This window comes from Suricata suricatta, chromosome 6, assembly GCF_006229205.1.
Source record: "Suricata suricatta isolate VVHF042 chromosome 6, meerkat_22Aug2017_6uvM2_HiC, whole genome shotgun sequence".
NCBI classification, from domain to species: domain Eukaryota; kingdom Metazoa; phylum Chordata; class Mammalia; order Carnivora; family Herpestidae; genus Suricata; species Suricata suricatta.
In genome coordinates, this window is record NC_043705.1 from 30,416,273 (window position 1) to 30,440,902 (window position 24,630).

General features: G+C 45.8%; 1 protein-coding gene across 1 annotated transcript in view; it reads left to right on the top strand.

The window, feature by feature from the left end:
- Positions 1-833: 833 nt before the first annotated feature.
- CYSTM1 (cysteine rich transmembrane module containing 1) overlaps positions 834-24,630 on the top strand; it is a 39,600-nt gene continuing 15,803 nt past the window's right edge. Inside the window, exons 1-2 of the mRNA XM_029942047.1 lie at positions 834-854; positions 16,258-16,479. Coding sequence (XP_029797907.1) covers positions 16,278-16,479 — 202 coding nt within the window. The 5' untranslated portion in view covers positions 834-854; positions 16,258-16,277. The remainder of the gene's footprint in view (positions 855-16,257; positions 16,480-24,630) is intronic.

Below are 24,630 nucleotides of genomic sequence, written 5' to 3' on the forward strand. Positions count from 1 at the left end.
ACGTCAGGCGCGCCGCTGCTCCTCTCTAGCTCCGAAGCAGGTGCGGTGTATCTGGTGCGGTCTCCTCTGGCCGGATCAGGACCGGAACAAACCAGTGCCCTACCGGTTCGAGAATAGGAGAGGTGAGGCGCGGCGGCCGCAGGCCCGGCCAGGCTGGGACTAGGGAGCGGGTGAGGGTCAGGCAGGGCCCTTCAGGGGTTTGGCGCACCCCCGAGCTTCCCAAAGAGCTCCCCGAGAGCGGCGGGCACCGGGCGCGGTGGACCGACTCAGGGTGGGGTATGCGTAGCGCCCTGGGAGGGGCCGGGAGCCGGCCAAGCCGGGAGCCCCCGGCTGTTCATCTGGTTATCGGTCGCTGAGCCGCTAGCGAAGGCTGAGAGGGTGGAGATCCTGCGCTGCCCGCCGGGCTTCTGAGCCGTGAACTAAAGGGGCTCAGCATTTCAAAAGGGCCTCCCGGTGCCCGGAGTCGGCGTGCTTGGAGCGGGTCTTGCCACACCCCGTCCCGGGGGACTTCTGCGGGAGGCTTACGCAACTCTTCGCCTTGGGCAGCGATTTCTGAGGCGGTGCCGGGGGCCGGGAGGCCGCTTGGGAACCCCACGGGTGGGAGCAGAGGCCGGGGTGTTCAGGGAAACTGTTTCGGGGAAAAGGAATGCTGATTCTTGAGACGGGGGTGAATTGGGATCTCAGTGGACATGTTGGGATAGGTGAAATCTGAGCAGAGTTCTGAGGGGTGGGGACTAATCTCCCCGCAGCGGTTGGGGGTTGGAAGAAGCTGAGAGTGGGAAAGAGGACCTCTGGGGAAGGGAGGGAGGAGTAGGGGACGTCTGCGGAAGGAGAGCGAGAGCCTTGCGCTAGAGGTAAAGGAAAGACGACTGTTGGGCGACTGGACTGAGTGTTAGGGCTGTTTCTGGGGGGTAGGAAAAAAAAAGTTTGGAGTATTAGGTTAGGATCGGTTAGGAAAAATTCTTGAGTGTTCAGCTGAGGGTTTGTGTGCTGTGGGGAGCCACTGCATTGGGGGTTGGGGGAACACTGGGATGGGGAGACACTGAGGGGGCTGTTGCGGCAGCCTGGGAAAGAGGTGGCCATACGTAGAACTCTGGTCTGATGCATCGGATTCTGCGACCCCTGCCTATGAAATATTTAAAACGGGTGAGGGCCCAGGTGCCTACACCCGAGCCATTGTTAGCAGATTAAAAAATCCTCAAAGAGAAGAGAAACACCCAGCTGGAGCTCATTTTTTTAAAATTCTGTCTTTTTAAAATATTTTATTTTTTAAAGTAACCTCTTCACCTTACAACCCCGAGGTCAAGAGTCACTGGCTTTACTGACTGACCTAGCCAGGTGCCCCTCTTGTTTATTTAGACCAGATTTAATGTCTGTGTGTGAGATTGTCCCTCATTAAAGCATGGAGTATTGTCCACAACTGTTGGCCTTCAGAGGTTTCAGAGTATCTTAAAAAGGCCTTTGATCCCCAGAATGAAACCCATACCCCAAGTGATTGGTAGGAGAGTTAAAGGGGGGAAATTATTACAGGAGAATCAATGCCCAAAACATGAAAATGGAACATTGGGGAAACTGAAAGGTGCCCTGTGCTCTTTGTTAATTGCCGAGCTAAGAGTCCCCCTTTCATGTTTATTCCCTCAACTTGTGGGCTTCTCGTCCTGAAACTGTTTAAGTGTTAATTGGACAATTGGTCTTAATTTCCTGAGAAGCAAGAAATGTTGATTATTGAAAAGGAATGATTGGGTGATTCATGGTTTTCCCCAGCTCTGAAATTTATGGATTCTCTGACTGCGCCCATGCACATACACACACACATACACAGCACTGCTATTCTTTATTTTTTTTTAAGTTTATTATTTAGAGAGAGAGAGAGAGAGAGAATCCCAGGCTGACAGTGTAGAGCTGGACATGTGTCTCAAACCCACAAACCATGAACTAGTGCCCTGAGCTGAAATCAGGAGTCCGGGCCCTGAGTGACTGAGCCACCCAGGTGCCCCATTTTTAACAAAACCTTAGCAACTTATGTTTTCTGGAAGGACATGAAATGGCTGAACCTTGCCACCAGTTGTGTATGTTTGCTACGGAAAGTAGAACTGGACGTCCAAGGCTCCTGTACCGTAAAAGGTGGTTTCAGGAACTGCAGAGAACGTGGGAAGGTGGCCACAGCTGGTTTGTGTATAAATGTAGAAACCAGCACGGCCCTCAAGGGAGGGCAAATCCAGAGTGGTGGCACCTGGGGAAAAGAAACTTCCCTTCAAATCAGTGACTTCATTCTCTATAAAAGAAGGCTTAAGCTAGGTCACCTGAGCAATGTCTGTTTATCACACATTACTACTTACTGAAGAGTTTTTCCTTATAACAAGTGGTAGGGCTTGTTATGATAGTGATTTTTAAATCTTTCCAGGGGTCCCCTGATATTAAGAACCTCTGGAGGTTAGATTTCTTGGCCACATTTTTAAACAGTTAACTGTTTCCTAAATCTCTTCAGAAGTATTTGGACCAGCCACCTAATTGTGCTGCCTTTTGAAAGAAACAGCCCACCCCCAGCCCTCAAACACCATAACTATGTGCTGTCGGGGCCGTTAAGTAGGCCAAGAGTTGTGGGAAATTTTCCACTTTGATTCACCCATACCACCCCCACGAGTTTTCCCATTGGTAGAGAATATGACTTCATTGTCAGGAAAAAAAATGTTCATGTATTTCCCTAAACATAAGCTATGGCAGCTCCCAGGCTGGCTGTTCTTCTGAGGAACAGGAATGCTTTCCCTTAAGGGTGCTCTTAGCCGAAGCAAGAAGCAGGGCTCGGGTGTAGGCTGGAGATTGAGCCAGGGGGAGTTTTCGGGCCTCTGCCTTTGTCACCAGGGCCCTCCTTTCTTGGGATGGAACCATTCCTTGACCTTGAAACGGAGTAATGGTTAGTACTCCCTTCCCAGAGGTACCAAGGAGAATTAATGAGAGACTTACATGAAATTTGAACTTCTCCAAAGCTGAATTTTCTTTCTCCACAAATGGAGAGGCCAAGGAAAGTCTCCCCAAACTGTTCTCAAGCTCCATTATTTATTAGGCATATGTTATAGGGAAAACATTGCACAATATGTCAGTGGCTACGTGCCAGTAAGAACTTATTGAAAGGCATTCCCAAGATCACAAAAGAGCTATTCCATAGATAACATGGTCTAAGGAATTCCTGAGCACACAATCCCTAAATATATATTTAACTAGATATTAGTCCGATGTTCTCTGCAGGTCCAGCAAGCAGTGTAATGCATTCCCTATAATCTCCTTAACCAGGACATAGCTATTTGATTTCCTCCATATCCCCCTTTTTTGTTTGAAGAATCTTGTTCATGGGAGTTGAGGAGGGCAATCCGTCTTGAGGAGGCCACTATGGTGTAGATTAGCCAAGTTTTGAGAAACCATAGCTACATATGCTGAAAACCAGTTTTTTGGGGTTTGGCCCTCTGACACGGCTCGTTACTTAGGTCACCTGTTGATTGAGCGTCTTAAGTCGCCCCCAGGTGACATCATTTCCCTTGGTCACTTGTGGGCATGGTCTCCCTGTAGTCCTTGATGAGGTCCATCTGAAGTCCGGACAATTTCACTTTCCTCTCCTGAACGTGTCGATTCTGCCACCTGAAAATCTTCCTCTCAAGGCTGTCACTGTCACGTCCGGGTCACCAATTTGGGGTTCGGTTTATCACATTGTGGTCATCACTTGTGGGTTCTGCTTTTGGCTTTGTCCAGCAAAGCCAAGGACAGCAGAAAGGATTACTCAAGCTCCACAAGTCAAGAGAGATGAGAGGGAGACTAAGGGAAGTCTCCCCGAGCTGCTCTCCCTGAAAATTCTTGGGTGAACAGTATATTTTGAGATTAGTGAAATAAAAAAGAGACAGACGTAAATTTTTTGAAAACCTCATTCAAGGTGTTTTTATTTTATTTTTTTATTTCCTGGGGTATTTGCGCTAATCGGTAAGCCTATAATCAAGATCTGGAGGCCTGAGGGTAAACTGCCTATTTGTTTTTGATAAGGAAATAATTTCAGATGGTTCCCCACTCTTTTCTGCTTCCCTTAGAGTGCCTACAATAAACCAGTAACCTAGCTGGGCGTGGAGGTTTCTGGAGCTTTGTCTATGCAACATCCTTTGAACTGTCAAGGAGTTAGTTATTAAGTTCATCAGAGGTAAAAGTGGGTAATAATACTCCCTAAATTAGATGAGGAGTGAAATAGTCATCTGTTAAAATTCCTGTTCTGTGTCAGTCTGTCAGACCTGCTACTCAGCCAGATACTCACATGCTTGCTGATGTGCCCAGGGACTATAGAACGACAGTATCCGTCTCTTAGACTTCTGGCATTTGTTGACGAGGCATGGAATTCACAGGAGGGAAATTCTGACCGGAGAGGCTTCTTGTTTTTCTCAGGCAGCACTGAGTTACAGCGCTTGGCCAAGGCTGCTGTTTGGCTTGGCTGTAAAGTGGGAGTCAGCAATTAAACAGCAGCATAGAAGCGGAGGGGACTGGGCGGGAGTTGACCCTCAAGCCAAAAAGGTTTACACCACTTAGTGCGCTATTTACAAAGGACTCTTCAAAAGGAGATGAACTCGGAATGACTTCTAGTGTAGTTTTTAGGAGACGTAGGTGGAATACTGGTATTGATGTAGGCCTCAGAACCGGAGTTAGGAAACTGGATGGATCCTCACCTCTGAAGCAAGGAAGACAAATGGTTTGAATCTAGTCCCTATGGACAGCAAGCCTGTGGTATGATTTTGTCAGAAACAAGGGATGATTTATATTTTTGTGAACCCTTTCAATGAAATGATGTAAGGGAGTGTTGGTAGTCCTGGTGGGAGGAGAGTCTGTTTTACTCCCTGGGAAGTAATGCTGTGTTCCTAGTGCCTATCATTAGTTCTCCAATTTATGCTAAAGAATCATTGGTCCCCAGAGAGTTGTTCCAAAACATACATTGCTATCAGATGTCCTCTTTGTGCAAAGAAAAGTAGGGATGGGGAACAATGAACTGCAAAGTTATTTGGGAAGAAGGCGACCTGAGAAGAGGTGCTAGATTTCTGCCACTTGAAATAGTTGATGCTGCCTGGAGTACTTTGCCAGCCAGCTTTCAGTGTCAGGACCTGGGGCAGGATCACTGGGGTGGGGGGCATATGTCAGGTCGCAACTTCGAGATCACGAGTTCCACGAGTGAGCCAGCCAGGCGCCCTGTCCTTATCTTGCCTGTTGTAAATAATGCTGCAGTAAACATAGGGGTGCGTGTGTCTTTTCAAATTAGTTTTTTTTGTTTGGTTGGTTTGGTTTTGTTTTCTTTGGGCAAATACCCAGTGGTGGAATTACCCTATTGTATGGTAGTCTATTTTTACCTTGAGGAACCTCCATACTGTTTTTCACAGTGGCTGTTCCGGTTTTCATTCCCACCAACAGGGCACCAGGGCTCCTTTCCACATCCTCACCACCGCTTCTTGTTACTTGTCTGAGTAGAGCCATTCTGATGGGTGTAAGGTGCTATCTCTTTGTGGTTTTGATTTGCTTTTCTCTGACAGTTAGTGACATTGAGCATCTTTTTTGTGTGTGTCTGTTATCGCTTCTCGGCCTTTTGACTAAGATCAAGTGTCATGTGTCTGTTGACCATCTGTATGTCATCTTTGGAAAAATGTCCCTTTAGAGCCTCTGCTCATTTTTTTTTATTGGATTTGTTTTTCTGTGTTGAGTTGTATACGATCTATATATTTTAAAGATCTTTATATTTTGGATATTAACGCCTTATCGGATCAATTATGTGTAAATATTTTCTCCCATTCAATAGGTTTTGTTGATGGTTTCTTTTGCTGTGCAAAAGCTTTTTATTTTGGTGCAATCCCAATAGTTTAATTTTGCTTTTGTTTCCCTTGCCTGAGGAGACATATCATAGAAAAATATTTCTATGACCAATGTCAAAGAAATTGCTGCCTTAAAAAATAGTAATAATAAAAAATTTAGGGGCACCTGGGTGGCTCTGTAGGTGAAGTGTCCCAACTTCGGCTCAGGTCATGAACTCAGTTTGTGAATTTGAGCCCTGTGTTGGCCTCTGAGCTGACAGCTTAGAGCCTGGAGCCTGCTTTTGATTCTCTGTCTACCACTCGCTCTCTTTGCCTCCCTCACTCATGCTCTGTATCTTTCTGTCTCTCAAAAGTATACATTAAAAATATTATTGCCTAGATTTTCTTTTAGTTGTATGGTTTCTAGTCTCACATTTAAGTCAGTAATCCACTTTGAGTGTTTTTGTGTGTGGTTAGAGAGTGGTGCAGTTTCATTCTTTGGCATGTAACTGTCCGGTTTTCCCAGCACCCTTTGCTGCAGGGACAGCCTTTTACGTCTTGCCTCCTTTGTGGTAGATTAATTGACCATATAAGTGTTTCTTTCTGGGCAGATGAAGGTCTGTTGTTGTTGTTGTTGTTGTTGTTGTTGTTGTTGTAACTCATCAGTACCCTACGCTACTTTGAGCCCCTTGTCTTCCTCACAGACAGTAGCTCTTTGTGCATGTAATGGCAGAAATCTTGGAGTTACCTGGCATTTGTTTTTCCTAGCCTTTGTTGGCCTTGATGCCTCTGGCTCTAAAATTCTGAAGGTGAAGAACGGAGGGGAGAGACCTCGCTGCCTTGGAATGGTGAGGTCTGGTAGCCTAGCCCTGGCTGGCAGCATGGCTCTTGCTGGTGGGAAGGGAGATTCCCTCCTACCCATTAAGAGGCATCCACGGTGCTGACTGGGCTGCTGCTTTTCGTAGAGGGTCAGGGGGGCGCGCGAATGGCTGAGCAAAGCCCTAGCTGACCTGCTAGCGGGCAGGAACCAGGAGTGCTTAGTTAAATTGCCAGCACATTAAGCTGTAGGGGCCTCTTTCTGAGCCGTCAGAATTTCAGGTTTCCCACAAAGCCTAATCTAATGCTCTGGGAGGGGGTGGGGGAGCCAGTCTTTCAGGGGCTGTGCTGGCGGGGGACCTGGCCTGGGAAGTGGCCTTGTCAGGCTTGTTGAGAGGGATGGACCCATCCCTTTCTAGTGTGTCCTCTCAACTTGGCAGGGGGCAGAGCTGGGCTCTTTTCCCTCTCTCCCGCTCTAACCTATCCTTTCATGTCCCCAACTCACTTTCTCTGTTAATAGCTTTTTTCCCCCTTTTTCTGTCCCTTCTGTTCACTGCCGCTTTCTCTTTCCATGCTCCCTCTTGCTGGGCCTCATTTTCTCTCCATTGTCACTTTGAGGGCTGGCTGTTTGAAGTTCCGGGAGTTACAATGCTGTCCGTATGTCCCAGTGACTAGATTTAATTCAGAGGTCCCCAACCTTTTTTTCTGAGGAGGAGCCAACCTTCACTTCCCCACTGGCTTTCAGATAGCATCTTAGCTCGGTTACTGACCAGAGTCCCTGGCGGAGTGGTTGGATGAGGCTGGAGGTGTCTTTCTCCCACTTGGGGGTCCCGGTGGTGTGGGGAGGGAGTCATGGTCAGGATGTGCTGGCATTGTTGGGAGCTGTCAGACAAGCTGAGGTCCACCCTTGGGGAGTCCTCCCAGGAGCCGAAGGCAGAAGTGAGTGCTGCATCCAGGCCGACCTGTGGTGTGTGCAGAGGACGGTGCATGACTAATAAAGGCTGGAAAAGGAGCCCTCGGTGAGGTGATCCTGGAAGCCATGAGAACGTTTGCAACTGTGGATTCCGCTCTGGAGCCGGGCTTTTCCACGCAGCAACTGGAACAGTGTTTTCTCGGTGGTAGTTAGATGGTTGTTGGAAGCATGGCTTTGGTTTAGTGAGTTAGGAAATGGGTTATTTTCTCCTAAAACCATGTGGCAGGCTCTACCCAAAGATGATCAGCAGGGTTTTTAACTTGCATTGTTCAATATGTGTGGAAATTACATATAACAAAAAAAGTACAGTTGAATGGATAATTATATTCATTAATATAACTGTAATGTATTCAAGTTTAGAAATAGAACTTTATTTTTAAACCCAAATGGGGTAATAGAATGCGTTGTGTTGCAATTTGCTTTTTTGAGTGTGTTGGCGCTTTTCCATATCAGCACATGTAATTCTGCCTTATTCTTAAGGGCCAAATAGTGATCCCATGGTTTATTTAACCATTCCCATATTGGTGGGCCTTGGAGATGTTACACATCATGTGCACGTGTGTGTGTGTGTGTGTGTGTGTGTGTGTGTGTGTGACAGAGAGATGTGTTATATAGCTATTGTAAATACATGCTGTAATAGCTGTGGAGGGGGTATGAAATTGTGTGCATACAAAAATTTTTTTTGCATACCAGAACTGGTGTATATCTGTAAGATAAATTCCTGAAGGTAGACTTGCTGGTTTGAAGAATAGGGTGTTTTTATTTATTAAAGGTTTCACTTAAAAACATGTCTTTATTGCAGAATACTTAAGAAATCAGAGTGGTCACTATGTGAAAAGAAAGGATGTTTCCTCCAAACATTAGGGAGAAATAGTACACCAAGGTCTAGGCAGCTTAGGTAGGCTCTTTTAATTGTGATAGATATTTTCATATAGCAGTTATTTTTTTAAGGGCCATTTAATAAATGTTGATATTAGATTTTATAGAGCAACAAGTTTAGATCTGGTCAGAGGTTCTTTATAGAAAGCTTTATACAAAAAATTTTAGCAGATGGTATGTCACCCTCTCTTGAAGGGAACTTCTCTGGATTTTCTTGAAGTCTCCCAGGCTGGCTGAATGCTAGAATATGCATACCAAGTTTAATGTTGGAGGGAGGTGAGATTGATTGGCTGTAATATTCTCAAATAATGTTGATAATTATATAAGATCCAGGCATATATCCACATCACTTTTCAGACTTGACTACTTACCTTCTGCATCGGGACTGTTGAGTATGCTTACATCTTTGTGTCATCTTAATGTTGGGGGATGGTGGCTTAAAGCAATTACCAGAATGGCGTTACCAAGCCACGTTACTAAATAGTTTGTAGGATTGTAGGTTCCTGTGTAGTTTTTGTTTTTATGTCAAATACTCTTTGTGAGAAAGGAAAATAAGATGCTCCTTGCAGCATTACTCTAGGACAGGGCCTCTAGAGATAGAGGATCTATTTTTTTTTTTTTTTTTTTTGCCTTTCATGTGCATTTTAATGCCCTTTTTCCATGAAAGGTGCCATTTCTGAAATACGTGTCATTGTGTCCTCCACGGAGAGAGGCCGCAAGCCAGAATGTTGACAAAACATGCTCTAATATTCATTCATTGATTATATGAGGACAGCTCGGGGTCTGGTAGAACTCACTAGCAAACAAAAGTTCCTTAGTGAGGTAGGGGATGGCTAATAATATTTGGGAAGTCGACGCCAGAATCAGTATTTGGACAATGATGGAGTTACATTACAGGTTATATTTATCCAACCTGCCCCCAAAGAAAATCAACTTAGGAAATGGTAGCACCACAAAATGTGTTAGAAATGGTGAGCAAATTACAAAATCAAAGATCTTGCCCATGTTGTGGTAATTAACGCTCATGAGTCTCCTGGTGTTGCTCTGTGGTTGGGAGCATCACTACCATCTTTAAAAGGTAAATCCCGTGCTGTTGCTAGTCCCCAGGTTCTTGTGTAAAGCTGTCCATGTCAGGAGTAGGTTCTTTCTAGGTGAAGGCCCATGGTTCTGGAATGCCTGTCCTAGTGGTCTGGGCTCTAGGCTTCAGAGTTGAGGCCGTTCGTTGCTTTTCATCTGTGCTCGCTGCCCAGTTACTTTGTATATGACACAACTACCCGTACTGGTGGAGCCATCCAGGCACTCTTTTTGCACCTGTTTCAGTAAAATTGCAGAACTCATTAAGGTGACTGCCCAAAGTGAGCTTTGTCTCGTCTTTAGAGCCAAACTATTGTCACTATACCCTAGAAATTTGGAGAACTTCCAGCATTTTCCATCTGATGCAATAACAGACAAATGGAAACAGTCATTTTATTTTTATTGTTAGCAGTACCAAAGGGCAAGAGCAAGCCAGCTAGGATTTTTTTGTCTCCTGTCCCCGGTACTGCCTTAATATTGTGGAATGTTGTTAATTGTTGAATAAACAGATGATTAGGTTTGCCGGTAGTACCAGGGAAGCAAACATAAAGTTTCATGAATCCTTTTAAAAGAGATAATAACTATAGAAAAGGAAGCTGCAGTGATCCTGAAGGTCTATTCTTAGCAAGGCTGTTTGTGAGCTGACCCTTTGACCTCATCCCATCCTGTCTGCTTTGGCCATAATGAACCCATTCAACTCCAGTGTGCTCAGGTCTTTCTCACAAGTGGTTGTCTCTGACCAGACAGTGAAGGCTGAGTAGTCAGGGATTTCTGTTTACCCTTAACTCTCAATGTGATAATCACTTCCACTCAGAAGCTTTCTCTGACTTCCAGGACCTGTTGGCTCCTCTTGGAGCTTGCTGTGCTAAGTGCTTCCTCCCTCTCAGCTTGGTTTTCTAATTGCTGACATTAATGTCTGCCTCTCTCACTAGCCCCAGTAGAGGGTCTTGTTTACCATTCTGTCCGTAGTGCTTGAAACGGCTGGTGCGGGGTCACAGTGGGTGCTTCTGGAAGTATTTGTGGAATGAACAAATGACTGAATGGAATAAACCAACGCACCAATGCTAAAACTTAATGAAAACTGTAAGCCCAACGGGACAGAGCGGCACAAAATCAGTAATTCTGAAGCTTCTTTTTTTAGCCCAACCAACCATACCCAAAATTATGGGTATGAGAACCAAGAAAAATTGAGGGATCTAGAATATAAATAATCGTTTACAAAGATCCTGTTCACAGGCTAGCTATTCAAGCAGTTAAAAAAAGACACAGAGGAGGATGTTAACGTAAGATCTGCTCTCATGCTTTTAAACTTTAAGGCAGTTTTATGAATTCTGAAGGGGGATAGATGAGGATGGAAGTTTAAGGGTGACTTCTAGCTTTGGTGGTAAGACTAGTTTCAAGATAAGAGAAGTCTGTATGCAGGCAGGAAACTCCCCGCCCCGTGTCTGATCCTTAGCCAAGTGATTTCGCTTGAAGCAGAAAGGAAACATTTAAAGAACTTAAGGACCTGAAGTATCCTGTGAGAAAAGAATTATAATTACAGAAATTACTGTAAAAAGCAGTAAAGAGCAGATATAAAATAGCTTACGACCAAGGGTTAGATGAGCAGGAGGAAGGGATGTTGGGGTCCTGGAAGTGGGTAGACAGGGGCCTACAGAGGCGTTCTAACCGTCAGGGAGAAGATGAGCAGCATGAAAATATCAGAAAGCACTAAGAAAACATTTTCCCCCCTGAAACTTTCAGAAATACAAAAGAATATAAGTAACAATTGTCCGTAATTCCAGCGCCCATGGAAAACCACTGTAAGTGTTTTTTTTCCTTTTAGCCACGTTTTGTCTGTCTGCTGTTACTGTGCGACTTAAAGTGTGAGAATGTTAATGCACAACTCAGTGGGTTTTTGTAGTAGTCATATGAACATGACTCGGCTCGAGGTGTGGAACATTTCTGTCATTCCAGAAGGCTCCCTTTGTGCCTCTTTGAGTCAATATCCATAGATTCTTTTTGGCTGTTCTCAGACCTCCTATACGTGGAATCCTACAGTGTGAAGTCTGTTGAGTCTGGCTCCTTTCATCATCATCGTCTGTGAGATTCATCCACACTGTTGCATGCAGTAATTGTTCTTTTTCTATTTTCTTTCTTTCTTTTTTTGCTGGACAGTTTTCTCTTGTACATACCACAAGCTATCTGTTCTGTTGATGATGAACATTTGGACAGTTCCCACTGTGGGGCTATTATAAATAAAACTGCTTTGAGTGTTCTTACGGACTCACTTTAGTCTACATCTGAGGGCAGAGTTACTGGGTCATAAGGTAAATACTGCCAAAGTCAGGAATAGGTTGCATACTTGTAAGAGCTTGATTGTTGTAGCATTTTTATATAGGCCAGTGATACAGTGTGAATAATTTTTTGTTTAAAAGGATGGGGATGAAGGTTCGTTCTTTTCTCCTCCACAAGAATAGTTTTTTTTACTTTCTGGATTGCAGTGATACCTTTCTGTACAATTAGTGAATACCATATGGGTCTGTTATAGGCCTCTTCGTTCTGTACATTAACCTATTTATGAATTATTTGTTTTAAAGAAAATGGGATTGTGCTGAATATATAGCTTTAAAAAATTTTTACACTTAATACTACATCATGCTTCAAAAACAAAGATGCAAAAGAACTACTGAGTACCATAGTATCTAGGGTTTATTTATAAATTATATTTATAGTACCATAGTTTCCTTAACTCTTTCTTTTTTAATTTAACTTTTTCTCTTCCTGTTCTGTTTTCCTCTCATGTCGCAGGCTTTCCTTAAATGTCTGAAAGTTTTTGTCCATTTGTGTATGGACAGTAAAAAACCAATTAAAGTTGTACGTACATGGGCTTTGCTGGGGGGGGGGGTGACTGGGTGAGTCATTTCTTGGCATCTCCTCAAATACTGATAGCACTGATATTTTTTCCACTGGGACTGTTAGTTTTTCCAGAGGAAAATTCTTTACTGTATTCTCTTCAGGGTCAGTGCCAGGCTACCTGGCATCTTATAATTTAAAAAAATAATAACTTTCAAAAATACTGTTCTTCCTTGTGTATATATTTTGTTTGAAGTCTTACCTCACAGGACCACTTTCTGAAAAGCATAGTTCCTGCTCTCATTGTCTGGCTGAATGCTAATCCTGGGAGGTGGAGCATGTCTTGAATGGGATCACCGCGTAGCAGTATTCAGTGCGGTCTGTTAATGGATCTTGACTGCTGCTTGATTTGAGCTCATTTGAGGCCCTAACTTGTCTTTAATAGTACAATTCCCAGTTTACATTTGACCCTTGGTGTAACACACTGTGGTGTAGTACGGCTTTCATTTCACCTGACCAAATTTGTAAAGGGAAGATGTTCATGGTGCAGAGTTCAGCATTGTATCTTAAATGGAAAGTTCATTTGTGTTTTGATTATATTAAGTGGTCTGTACTAGACTGTGTCAGTGTTAGGTAATTCTTTTCTATTATTTTGGTTGGCTTCCGTACAAAGTTGGGATTCCCAATTGATTCCTACTAGGCAAAGTCATGCTTTTCAAATGCCAGCCCCAGGATCTTTGATCTCAGCACGGATGCTGTTTCTGTGGCTTTCCCTCTTCTCTTACTGGAATTTTTTTTTTTAATTTAGAGGAAAATGAAGATAGATCCAGATTTTTATCCCTTTAAGGTGACTGTGTGTCTTCAGAACACAGGGATAGAAGGAGGCGGCATGGTAGCTATAGCGCCTGCGTGGTGTATGCTCTTTATGATTGCCTCTTGGGATTGCCCTCCAGACACGAAGTGATTGCTCAGGTAGAAGGAGAAAAGTACATGCCCGAAATGAGGGGGAAGCGTGATGGAGGGAGGAGAGAGGACACATAGTTCTCGAGGGTTCCAGGAAGAGAATGGCATGGGGATAATGGGGATAGATACAAGTAGATCAAGATGAGTCCTAAAACGTTGAGGGCTGAAGCTGTAATCGTTTTAACGCTTTGTTCTTTTTTCCTTCTCATGAGGCACTGTTCTTAGAACAATGTCTGCAGAGTTTGGTCCAGACTTTGTTAGAGTGAGAATGATCATTACTACAGGTCTTGTTGGACTAATCAAGATAAAATACTGTTTTGTTTTGTTTTAATTTTTTATGTATTTTAATTTGAGAGACAGAGACAGAGAGAGAGCAGGGGAGGGGCAGAGAGAGAGGGAGACACAGAATCTGAAACAGACTCCAGGCTCCAAGCTGTCAGCACAGAGCCCATCATGGGGCTCGAATCCATGGACCGTGAGATCATGACCAGAGCTGAAGTCGGATACTCAACCAACTGAGCTACCAGGTGCCCGATAAAATACTGTTTTGATGGAATTAGATTGGTCCAGAGGAGCCCCCGTTCCCCATACACTGAATTTCTGGCAAGCATAGTTATGATGACTGTGTTCTACTTCTGTGACTTAAAAAGTAAATAATGGAATGGCCACTGGGAGAAAGGGTCAATGACATGGAAGTTCTATTGTGATCCAGTACTCACTAGGTTTCCACAGCCTTCTTGGTAGGAAAAGGGAATGCAGAAGCGGTCTGCACTTATGTGTGCCCAAATTCATGTGATTATTGCAGTGTTAGTCACCATGAGCCTTTGCATTAGGATGAGCTGGAAGCCATCATCCCAGAGTACGATGCCATGTTGGCAGTGAGCAGAGAAGGGAAATAACTCTAGTTTTTTTCCCTGAATCCCTGTTAGGCCCCTGGAAAAGTAAAAGTCTCTAAAATCAGGGACAGAATGCAGAAGTCAAAGTAGAGACCTTTGAGCCATTCTGATTCCATATTATGAAGTTTGAATCTATAATCACCTCCTTCGAGTGACACTCTCACCTCGTCCTGCTGGGTTTAAGCCTGTATTCCTGTCTAGCTGTCTGTTTACCATCTTTTCTAGAAATCACTATCCTGATGTTTTTCTTTTTAACCGGTTGCCCACGGCAGAGGTTTGAGCCTTATTTATCTCTGGAGCCCACTGCTTAGCACAGTGCCAGGCAGTAGCACTGTGTAACTGTATGCTTGCTTGAATGTCACTCAGAAGAGTTCATTAGCCTACTATACTGTTGGCTCGTAGAACTGGAAGTTCTGTAGAAATATAAAAGGTTAGGGTAGGTTTCAGCCTGATTTATTAATAAACTATTATAAAGTGTCATCTGGAATCCCATTTCTTTTTTTCTTTCTGCTCTGCTTTTCTGAAGTACCTGCTTCATCTTCGGACTGGCTTCCTCAGGGCTGCGGATCGGCTGTCAGCAATTCTGTAGTCCTGTCCTTGCCAGACTTGGCGTGTGCCTGATTTAAGGGAAGAGGGAGGTTGGGAGTATGTTGGGAGAGCCCCAAGCTTGTAATTTTCAAACCACTTCAGAACCGATCCCAGTGGCCGAGGGATGCCATGTGTGATGGACTTAGTTCTGGATTCCCTGAGCCAGTCTTGATGAAAAAGGGGCAAGGGTGACCTGGTTTGGCTTAGGTAACCCTGGGCTCACCCTGGAGCTGGTATGGAAGCAAGAATGGACGGATACCTGACTGGAAATCTGACCACTGTTATGTAGGGAGGTGTGATTGTATGGGCACCTTGCCAAGTCCACTGTTATTTTAATCCAAACTTTACAGGGAACTTTGCTAGTTATTTTGTTCTTTGCATATAGGTAGAGTCCTTTTCAAATTTATTGATTGCATGCTATGAAGAATTGGTAGTGAAATTATTAAATTTTGAGTATGGGAGTCTTCCTTCTATTAACTTACTGTTTAATTGGGGCTAGAAGACCTCTGAATAGGTGAAAAGTTACGTATCAATATTGCCGGTGGGTAACAGGGCAAGGCAGTAAGAGGGCAGATACCATTCCCCCAGAGTATGTACTTTGCATTCCCCAGTAATGCTTTCAGTGGGAAGTCCTTCGAATGTCAGGCACTGCAAGGGATGCAGAGATGACGGACAGGAGATGCTGGCCCGCCAGACTTCGAGCCCATTCGACAGAATGGCTCACAAGTCTTTTGGGGCTGGGAACAATGGTCTCTCTCACAGAAGCAAACCACCAAGAACAGGAACATATACACACAAATGTGGGGGTTCCTGGTGAGCCCTCCCGAGTCCTGGGAGCCCGGATGGTCCAAGGAGATGCTCGACATCCTGTGTAGAGTGCTCTGCCCTCAGTGCAGTGAGGCCTGGGCACGCAGCTCGACTGCTGAGAGCCGTGGGTCTTTGGTGGATCGCTTCCGCAGTTTTCCTTGTGAGAATTGTCTGTGTGGCCGGGCCCTGTGTATTGGAGGATTTTTAGTGCTGGTTCAGCCTCCACTGGTCTGGCTTAGGATTGGTGCTGTTAGACTTTCTGCCTTCTTCCTAGAGCTATGTAGCCACATTTGTGGACATTTCAGAGAATTGGGAAAAAAAAAAATCCTGTTCTTGTACCAGGCATTATGCTAAACTCCAGGGTCATGGTGATGATCCAGAGCTGACCTGAGCCCTGGGGTCACAGCCTATGTGTAGTGAGGAAGGCAGGCAGAAGGCACATAACCAGGCATATGATATTTGTCAATTGTGAGAATGGCGAGAAAGAGACAATGGGCAAAACTGAAGGTTTATAAGAGGTTTGAGATCCCTTTAAGGGATTTTGCAAATTAACTCTTGGGTTGAAGTTTTTTCCTAATTTCCACGGATTAGATGAGAATAATTTTCATTGTTTGTCTCTTAGGTACATCCTGCAGGTCCCTGATGAACCCGGGGAACCCTCCACCGTATCCGGGCCCAGGTCCGACGGCCCCATACCCACCTTATCCACAACAACCAATGGGACCAGAAGGCTACCCCCCAGGACCTATGGGGGGACCCTACCCACCTCCTCAGGGGTACCCCTACCAAGGATACCCACAGTATGGCTGGCAGGGCGGACCTCAGGAGCCTCCTAAAACCACAGGTACTGGGAATTGGGTATGTGTGTGTGTATATGTGGGCGTGCATGTGCACAGTCCCACGTCACCAAAGGAAATGTTTGCATGTTTTCTTTGGCAGAGAAGGCACACTTGCCTTTGTGTGCTGTGGTTGACTTTCCTAAGGCTTTGTGACTGCTTAGGGTGGCTTCTAACTCCTGAGAAGGACTTCTTTCTCAGGGGGCCCGCATCGATTCTTCTTACTTCCTTTATGTCTCTTGTCCCTCTGGGGCTGATGACTTCCTGGTCGACGTGTTTTCTGATGGCCCCTTCTGGAGTACGGGGTGGGGGGATGGGGGGAGGACTGATGGGGTTCTTGCCCTGACAGCCAGGTTTGTTTTTTAGATTTGGCCTGATGGGATTATTTCCTCTCTTGGTTTGTTGACCTCCAAGTCATTCTCTTGTCCCTACTCTTGGGTTGATGTTCTTTGCTTATATGTTTTCATAGTTCTCTTGAACCTGCTAGCTGAGTTTCCAGCAGGCTTGTGAGTCCTCCTCATGTGCTAGAACAGTGCTCCTCAAAGTTGACTCTGCAGATAAGTGCCAGTCTGTGAATGTGATTGGCTGTGACAAGTACTGAAAGTATGAGTAAACGCTGAAGAACTTAGAGTATTTGACATTGCTGTGACATTTAAGCAGGTGATCTTGCATTTTACAATACGTCTCTCTGTGAAGGATTAGAAAGGAAACATCTTGAGAAGCACTGTGCTAGATGTCTTGGTGACCGTGACAACTGTTCTATGACCTTCTGGTGTGCTCTTTTACGTCACCTTCAGCTTTTTAAATTAGCTAATTCTTAATGCGTGCTTGTTGGGTGCCAGGTGGTCTTGTAAGAGCTTTATGTACATTAACATTTAATCCTTGGAACAATCCCATGAGGTTATTCCCATTTTATGGTGAAGTCATTGAGTCACAGAGTAGAGTAAGGACTTGCCCCACTAGAAATGGCAGATTCAAGATTCAGATCTGGTTTGGCTTTGGAATCTGTACCTATGTTTTTTTCTCCAGCTGAGTGATGTTAGATTTATCTACAACTCAGGTACTTCCCTCAGCCGAAGTGAAAGTGCGTAGTCCGTTCTGTGACCAGCTCCCTGTGTAGAAACTTACAGACTCAAAGGTCTTCTTAGTTATTCTTAATCTATGTCTGGGGTACTCAGTAAGGACTTAATAAAGGCGGTCAGATGGATAGGTAGCTGAGTGGATGGCTAGTCTAAGCAGAATCTAAGTCTATTTTTGGATCAGTTTTTGTTTTTTTACTCTACAAATTGTAGTAAAAATATCTTTTTCTTTCTTGGGAAACCAGTTTTTTAAAAACCGTGTGATTAGACGTGACGGGTGCTTGTGGGAATGAGGCTTGCCAGGGAGCATACTTGGAGTATATCAGGGGTCTCCTGGGATATTTAATAATAACAACTAGTATTTCTTGAGCCTAGTGCCTGGTCCTGGCCCCACGTAACTTTCCCAAGAGCCCTGTAGCTTCGGGCCCATGTTCCAGAGGTGGAAGCTGAGGCTGGGAGAGGTTGTGTGTCAGTTATCCCTCGTATAGCACATCACCCCAAAACTCAGTGGCTTCAAACAGTAATGATTTATTCTCATGATTCAGTGAGTTAGCTTCGTGTGCTCTCTTCTGGGGTCACTTAATTCAGCCGTCAGCTTGGTTGGGGCTGGAATGTCCACGATGTCTTCATTCACCCGCCCAGAGCCCTGGTTTACTTCCACAAGGCCCGTCTCTACCTGTTGTCTCTCGTCCACCCCGGCTTGTTTACAGGGTGGCTAGCTTCCAGGAGGGTGACAGTAGAAGCTTGCCGGCCTTTTCATGGTGAGGCCCAGAACTGGTCCAGCGTCACTCACCCATGTTTTCTTGTTCAGAGCAATTCACAAGGCTGGCTGGGTTCAACAGGAGGGGAAATAGAGGTCTTCGACACCACCCCCACCACTTTTTGGTAACAACTTTATTGAGAGACCTAGTTGGGAGTTGTATGACCACCACTGTTACCTCATTCCAGAACATTTAATCACCCCAAAGAAACCCATATCCTTTAGCAATCCCTTGTGTTTCCTTAACCTTCCCCCTCCATTTATCTGCTTTATCTCTGTAGATTTGCCTGTTCTGGACATTTCTTATAAAATGAATCATGTAACATGGCCTTTTATGACTGGCTCTTTCTCTTAATGTGTGAAAGGCTCATCCACATTGTAAGCCTAAGTCAGTACTCCATTTCTTTGTGTTGGCAAATAACACCCCATTCCATGGATATGTCACATTTTCTTTATCCATTCATGCTTGGGTCTCTGCTTTTTGGCTATGATGACTAATAAGTCATGGCGATTATAAACATTAATGTAAAATAAACTGCCATCTCAGGAGGAACAGCATGTGAATATCGAGCGGGAGGAATCGTTGGTGACCATCTTGGCAGACGGTTTATTGCATTCCCCTCTGTTGCCAGCAGTTTACCTCATCCCCAGCCCTCCCTGTGACAAAGTACGTCCATCCCTTCCAAGACCAGCAGGTGGCCCATCGACATTCCATCCACTTCAAGTCCAGGTATCCTCATCTCGTATCGCTAAGTAGACAGGGCCTCTCACTTGCCACGCTGCTCCCGTGATGCCCACCCCTCATTCCCGCTCGGCCCGCCCTGCACACCCACAGGTGAAACGAAATGTCACTGCTCCGTGCAGCTTTCCCTTGTGGACCCCACCCCTCTGGTAGAAGTTCCCAATCCCGTGCTTCAGCTGCACCCTATGTAGACTTCTTTCTGAGCACCTCCTCTCTGAACTAAGTTAATTTTTGTGTTCTGTCTAGTGTCCCTCCTTAATGTCTGAATGCAGTCCACCTAGCTGGTGCTTAGTGTAGGCTTCCAGCATCTGTGTTAGGTTTGCCAAGGCTTTTAATGCCGCGAGTGACAGCATCTCAGCCTTAAAAATTAAGCAACAGTAGAATTGCCAGACACCTGAGTAAAGGCTCCAAAATAACAGATGGTGACCGAAACAGACGAAAAAGGGACTCTGAGGGAACAGAGATGACGCGAGAAACGAAAACCCTGCTAAAAAAATACTTCTAATAGTCTTAGGTATGTGGGAAGAGAAATCTCAATGAAATAAGAGTAGGGATGCTATATAAAAAGGAGATCAGGAAACAAAAGCATTTAGCCAAGACGACTGTGAAAGCAACCTCAGCCCAAGGAATAGGTCCAAAAGACTCATTCAGAGAGCTAGATCTTGCCAAACCAGAATGGAAGCTTTTTGCCACAGGCGGAAGGTTGACATATTGCTGTGTAACAAACCACCCCAAGTTACAGATTCTGTGATTTGGGCAGGGCTTGGGTGGAAAGATCCATCTCTGCTCCCCTTGGCTTCTTCCAGGGCTGGAGCATAGATGAGAATCGGGGCCCTCGGTTGACTATGAGACTTACGAACTCTCCTCTGGGCTCTCCACAGCACGACCAAAGGGGCGCTCTCGGGTTGGCTTGCATCGCGGTACAGAGGTGTGTGGTTTGGCAGAAGCTTCAGAAGGGAGAGGGCAGTGGGAGCACGATGGCCACCTGACTGCAAGCGGAGGAGGGGCAGAGCATGCCCACACTCTGATGCTACTGTCTTGACGTGTGTCCCTAACCAGTCTTGGACTTCTTTGCTCCTATGGACGAACCTTTCTCTTGAAAGTTTCATTTAAGTTCAGCCGTATTCTGTCAACTGTGGCTGTTTCAGTGAAATCTTGTACTTCTGGTTCATTGTAACAAATAATTGCTCTTTCAAACACAAAAGAACCCCCACAAACCCACCATCTCATGTCTGTCTTTCCCTCTTCTCTCCCACGTGGCCCCTCATTGGGACTAAGCTGGGCATCCTGACAGCACAACAGCCTCAGAAAGTGGGGCTCCTTCAGTGTCAGTGTGCAATAAATAAATAAAATAAATAAAAAGAAACACTTTATTTAACTTCTAATTTTGAAACAGTTGCAGACTTCAGAAAACATGCAGAAATAGCACAAATGATTTTGTGTACCCCAAACCTTACATCATACCATGTAACGGTCCCCACCAGGCCCAGAAGACTCAGAACAGCGCTTCTCTGACACTCCGTGGGCCCAAGCAGCCATGGATCCGCGTAGCTGGGATTCAAGGGGAGGGAAATAGACTTCAGTGCTTGGCGGGGACAGCGGCAAAGCCACACTGCAGAATGGCAGCCTGTCGGGGGATCTTTGCAAGCCCTACAGCGAGTCCCAGGGTGATAGGTGGACTCGTGTTCGGTGAGGCATTCTGACAGACAAATCTGCCGCTAGCTTCTTGTGGCTGTGCCGTAGTTACAGAATTGTTCAAAGTGAAAATTTAAACAAAACAATATCTCCAGTCTTAGAAAAGCTGTCTAATTAAGGAAGATTCTTTGAATTGGTTAGAAAATTGTGAAAGAAGAGATATTTTAAAATGCTGTCACCAAAATTAAAATGACCCCCTCCCCTCAGGTACCTCAGATCATCAGCAGCGGAAGCCCTCTGGTGCTCACCCGGTTCTTTACCTTCCAGGCCACGGCAGACCTCACTCCTTGTGGCCCTTTCTGCTTAGCCCTTATGTGGCCTCAGAATCCTCCCTCCCTCGGTGCCCTAGGCAGCCGCGTGAATAGACTTGACTCCAGTTGAATTGGATGAGATGAAGCCTCTTACCATTCCTTGTGAGCTAACCCCCTCTTTTAAGAGAGGTTCAAACTAAAGCCCAGAGACGTTTAGTGACTTGCCCAGGGTCAGCGAGTTTGACAAGGATAGAAATCGTGATTCCAAGCTAAGTGCTTATCCTCATTTCGTCCTCATGCTGTGGGGTCCAGCACGTTCCACTGTAGTTCTCAGACACCCATCTCAGGAAGATACCTATCTTAGCCCCTTCCCAACTCCCCCACTGCCACCCCCCCCACCCCCAGCCCCCACAAAACAAACACAAAAATCTGGTAGTTTAGAGCAGGGCACCAGATTCCTGGTAGCAGGCAGAGACAAAGTGGATTAGGATTAATCTGGATTGAAATCCTCTTATTTTTTAAAAATATTTTTAATGTTTTATTTATTTTTGAGAGAGAGAGAGAGAGCGTGAGCAGGGGAGGGTCAGAGAGAGAGAGGGAGACACAGAATCTGAAGCAGGCTCCAGGCTCTACGCTAGTTGTTAGCACAGAGCCTGACGCGGGGCTCAAACCCAGGAACCATGAGATCATGACCTGAGCCAAAGCCAGACGCGTAACCGACTGAGCCCCCCAGGCGCCTTTCAAATCCCCTTATTAACTCCAGGACGTGGGCAGGTTCTTAACCGCGGTGATCTCTGCATGCCTGCTTCTCCTTGGAAGTATCACAAAGGCTTTACCTCCTTCGTGTCTGCTGCCACAGCACCTGCAGAAGTGCCATCACGTAGTATGCGCTCAGTGACTGTGTGTTGGTTGAGTGGGAATGCTGCCATTTTGAAAGGTGATTGTGAAGTCATGTGAGTCCCTTTCCTTCGGAGCCCCTTCCCCTGCTATTTACCACTTGCAAATCCAGATTTCGGTGTTTTATACATGTTCTTCTGGGTTAGAACTGTGATACCAGGCAAGGTATGATTTAAAATACAAGAAATTCTATTTCAGCAGAGTCCTTGGGATGTCTCCGTGGAGTTCAAAAGCCCAATTGGCCTTTGAACTGGATTTCTAGGCCTGTAAATCAAGAACTAAAAGTGACCTTGTTATGGTTCTTTGTAATTTGAAGATGCAAAAGGAGAGCGTCTGTTCCAGGAGTGCCCTACTGGGTCATTGGCCAACCAACTGGAAGTTCAAAGTGGCCTCTCCTCTAGTCCAAGGTCAGCAGTTGGGGGAGGGTGGTGATAGAATGCATGTTTCTCCTTCTGGACGCTCTTCTTGGTGTCTGACACTGCTCGCCTCAGTCTTCATGAGGATGGAAGAGGAAGGAATTTAATGGTCTGGCATCTGGCTGATTGGCTTTGGGTGTGGAATTACAGCTTGGCTTGTTGGAGCCTTTTATTCCTTTTTTCATCAGAAACTCCGATCAGGCATTTTCATTGCCTTGGGAAGCCTTTCCAGCATAGAGCCGCCGTTGCCAGCTATCAGATGACAGAATGTCCCAGCAAGGGCGCTGCCTGGTGCCACCGAAAGCAGCACTGGCTTAGGAATCCAGGTGGAGTTTCTCTCATTCCCGGGGTTTCAGTTTCCTTTTCGGTAAAGCGGGGCCGACAGCACTGTATGAAGAACGAAGTAATACGCCTTGTACAGTTTATGGCACGTTTGTGGGCAATGAGGAAGGTTAGTACTCCCCCTCAGCCCACATAAATTTTCTGAATTTTTTCTTGTGGGTGGATAGGGGTGGTGAAGCCAATTGCTTAATGTCATTCGGGTCTACCCTGAGCATCCCCAGTGGCGTGAGGCACCTGGGACAGCTCCTAAGTCATCCTCTGCGGTCACAGTCACATGATCTCCTTCCTGCTCTCACCCCTGCTGTCTGCTTTCTGCCCAGACCCCTAGTAGCTTCCCAGGTCACTCAGAGTAAAAGCCAGCGATCTTCTGGTGACCAGCAAGGCCCTCTCAGAGCCAGCTGCGCCCTGCACGCTCTGCCCTGCTCTCGGGCTGCCCGATCACTCGCCAGGCCCACTCTCCTCCAGGAATTTGACTTTTCTCAGAAATTTAAATGACCCGTGTTCTCGTTTCTCGTAGTCTGCAGGCACCTAGTCAGAGCAGCCTTCTGCCTGCCTCCCCCAACCTTTGCCTAAATGCGGCACCCCGCTCCCCCTCCGGACACTCTGTGTGCCTGTTCTCATCTCCTTTCCCCATGTAATACTGTTAGCTGTTCTGTGGCTGCCCTTCTTGTCCCGCCGAAACAGAAACTCCTGTATACATAATATGTGTACAGCTCCTCCGTCTGTTAGCTCCTCCGTCAGTACTCAGTTCCCGTTATTCGTTGAATGATGGAGCGTCCCCTTCCCCCATAATATCCTCTAACTGTGCAGGTGTCTTGTGAGTCATTCTCCTTTAGGCCTTCCCTGGGGTTCTTTGAGTCCTCTTCCGTGACAATTCTGGGCGTGGTCCTAAGGAGCTGCTGCAAGTTTTGCTGTGTGCCAGGCCTGGTGCCGAATGCTGTATACAGCCTTTTATCGTGTAATTGGCATGGTAGCTCTGGGAGGGGAGTTCTTTTAAAGGAGAGGGTTTGCCAAGGTCAGAGCTAGGAGTGGTGGAGCGGGCATTCTCATACCGGGTTTCACTTGAGAGCCTGTCTCTGCTGCACCGGCTCCGCTCTAGAGAGGCAGTCTGCGCCGGTGGGCTCTGCTCCGTGGCTGCTGCCTTCTGCCTGAGGTCGGCGCTTGGCGTGCTTGGTGCCGCTTTTGTGATTCTTCCTCCTTGGCCTCCTGGTTTCTCTTGGGTCCTACTTCTTCGTGGCAAGAGTTGACTGTCTTACAAAATACTCCTTTATATCTTATCCTCAGTTTCTCTTTGTTTAGTCCATTTAACCTTTGTCCTTCTGTCTTCCATCTCTTAGCCCAGACCCTGGGTAATTCATGTGAATATTGTGATGCCCAAATGGTGTTTTCACGGAATTCCTGAGAATGCCTTTCTGTGTCACATGGGACTGGGCCCGCGTCTTTAAGACTTGACCCAGGCCAGGGACGCCAGGGTGGCTCAGTCAGTTGAGTGTCCGACTCTTGTTTTCGGCTCAGGTCATGATCTCACGGTTTGTGGGATCTAGGCCCATGTTGGGCTCTATGCTGACAGCATGGAGGCTGTTTGGGATTCTCTTTCCCTGTCTCTCTGCCCCTCTCTCACTCTCTCTCAAATAAACTTAAAAAAATTAATTAGCCAGGCCTGTCAGAGTTGAGAAGCTCTGGTTTCTGACCCAAGAAGTAGGGTTAGTCACATCTACCCTTTGCTGTGAGGAACAGATAGAGCCAGTGGCCAGCAGGATGGAGGCCTATGGAGAGAGAGGAAGAGGGAGGTGGACACAGTTGGATTCCCAGACCCAGCGCAGTAGCTGGGGTGGGACTTGAGAAAGATTCATTCAGCAGTATGAATGATCAGAACTGAGAAATGGAGCTTTGAGTCATTTTTGCTTCCATGAGTGCTAGCCCTCACTTCTTTGACCCCTAAACATATAATAACTCACATACAAAGAAATGTTTTAG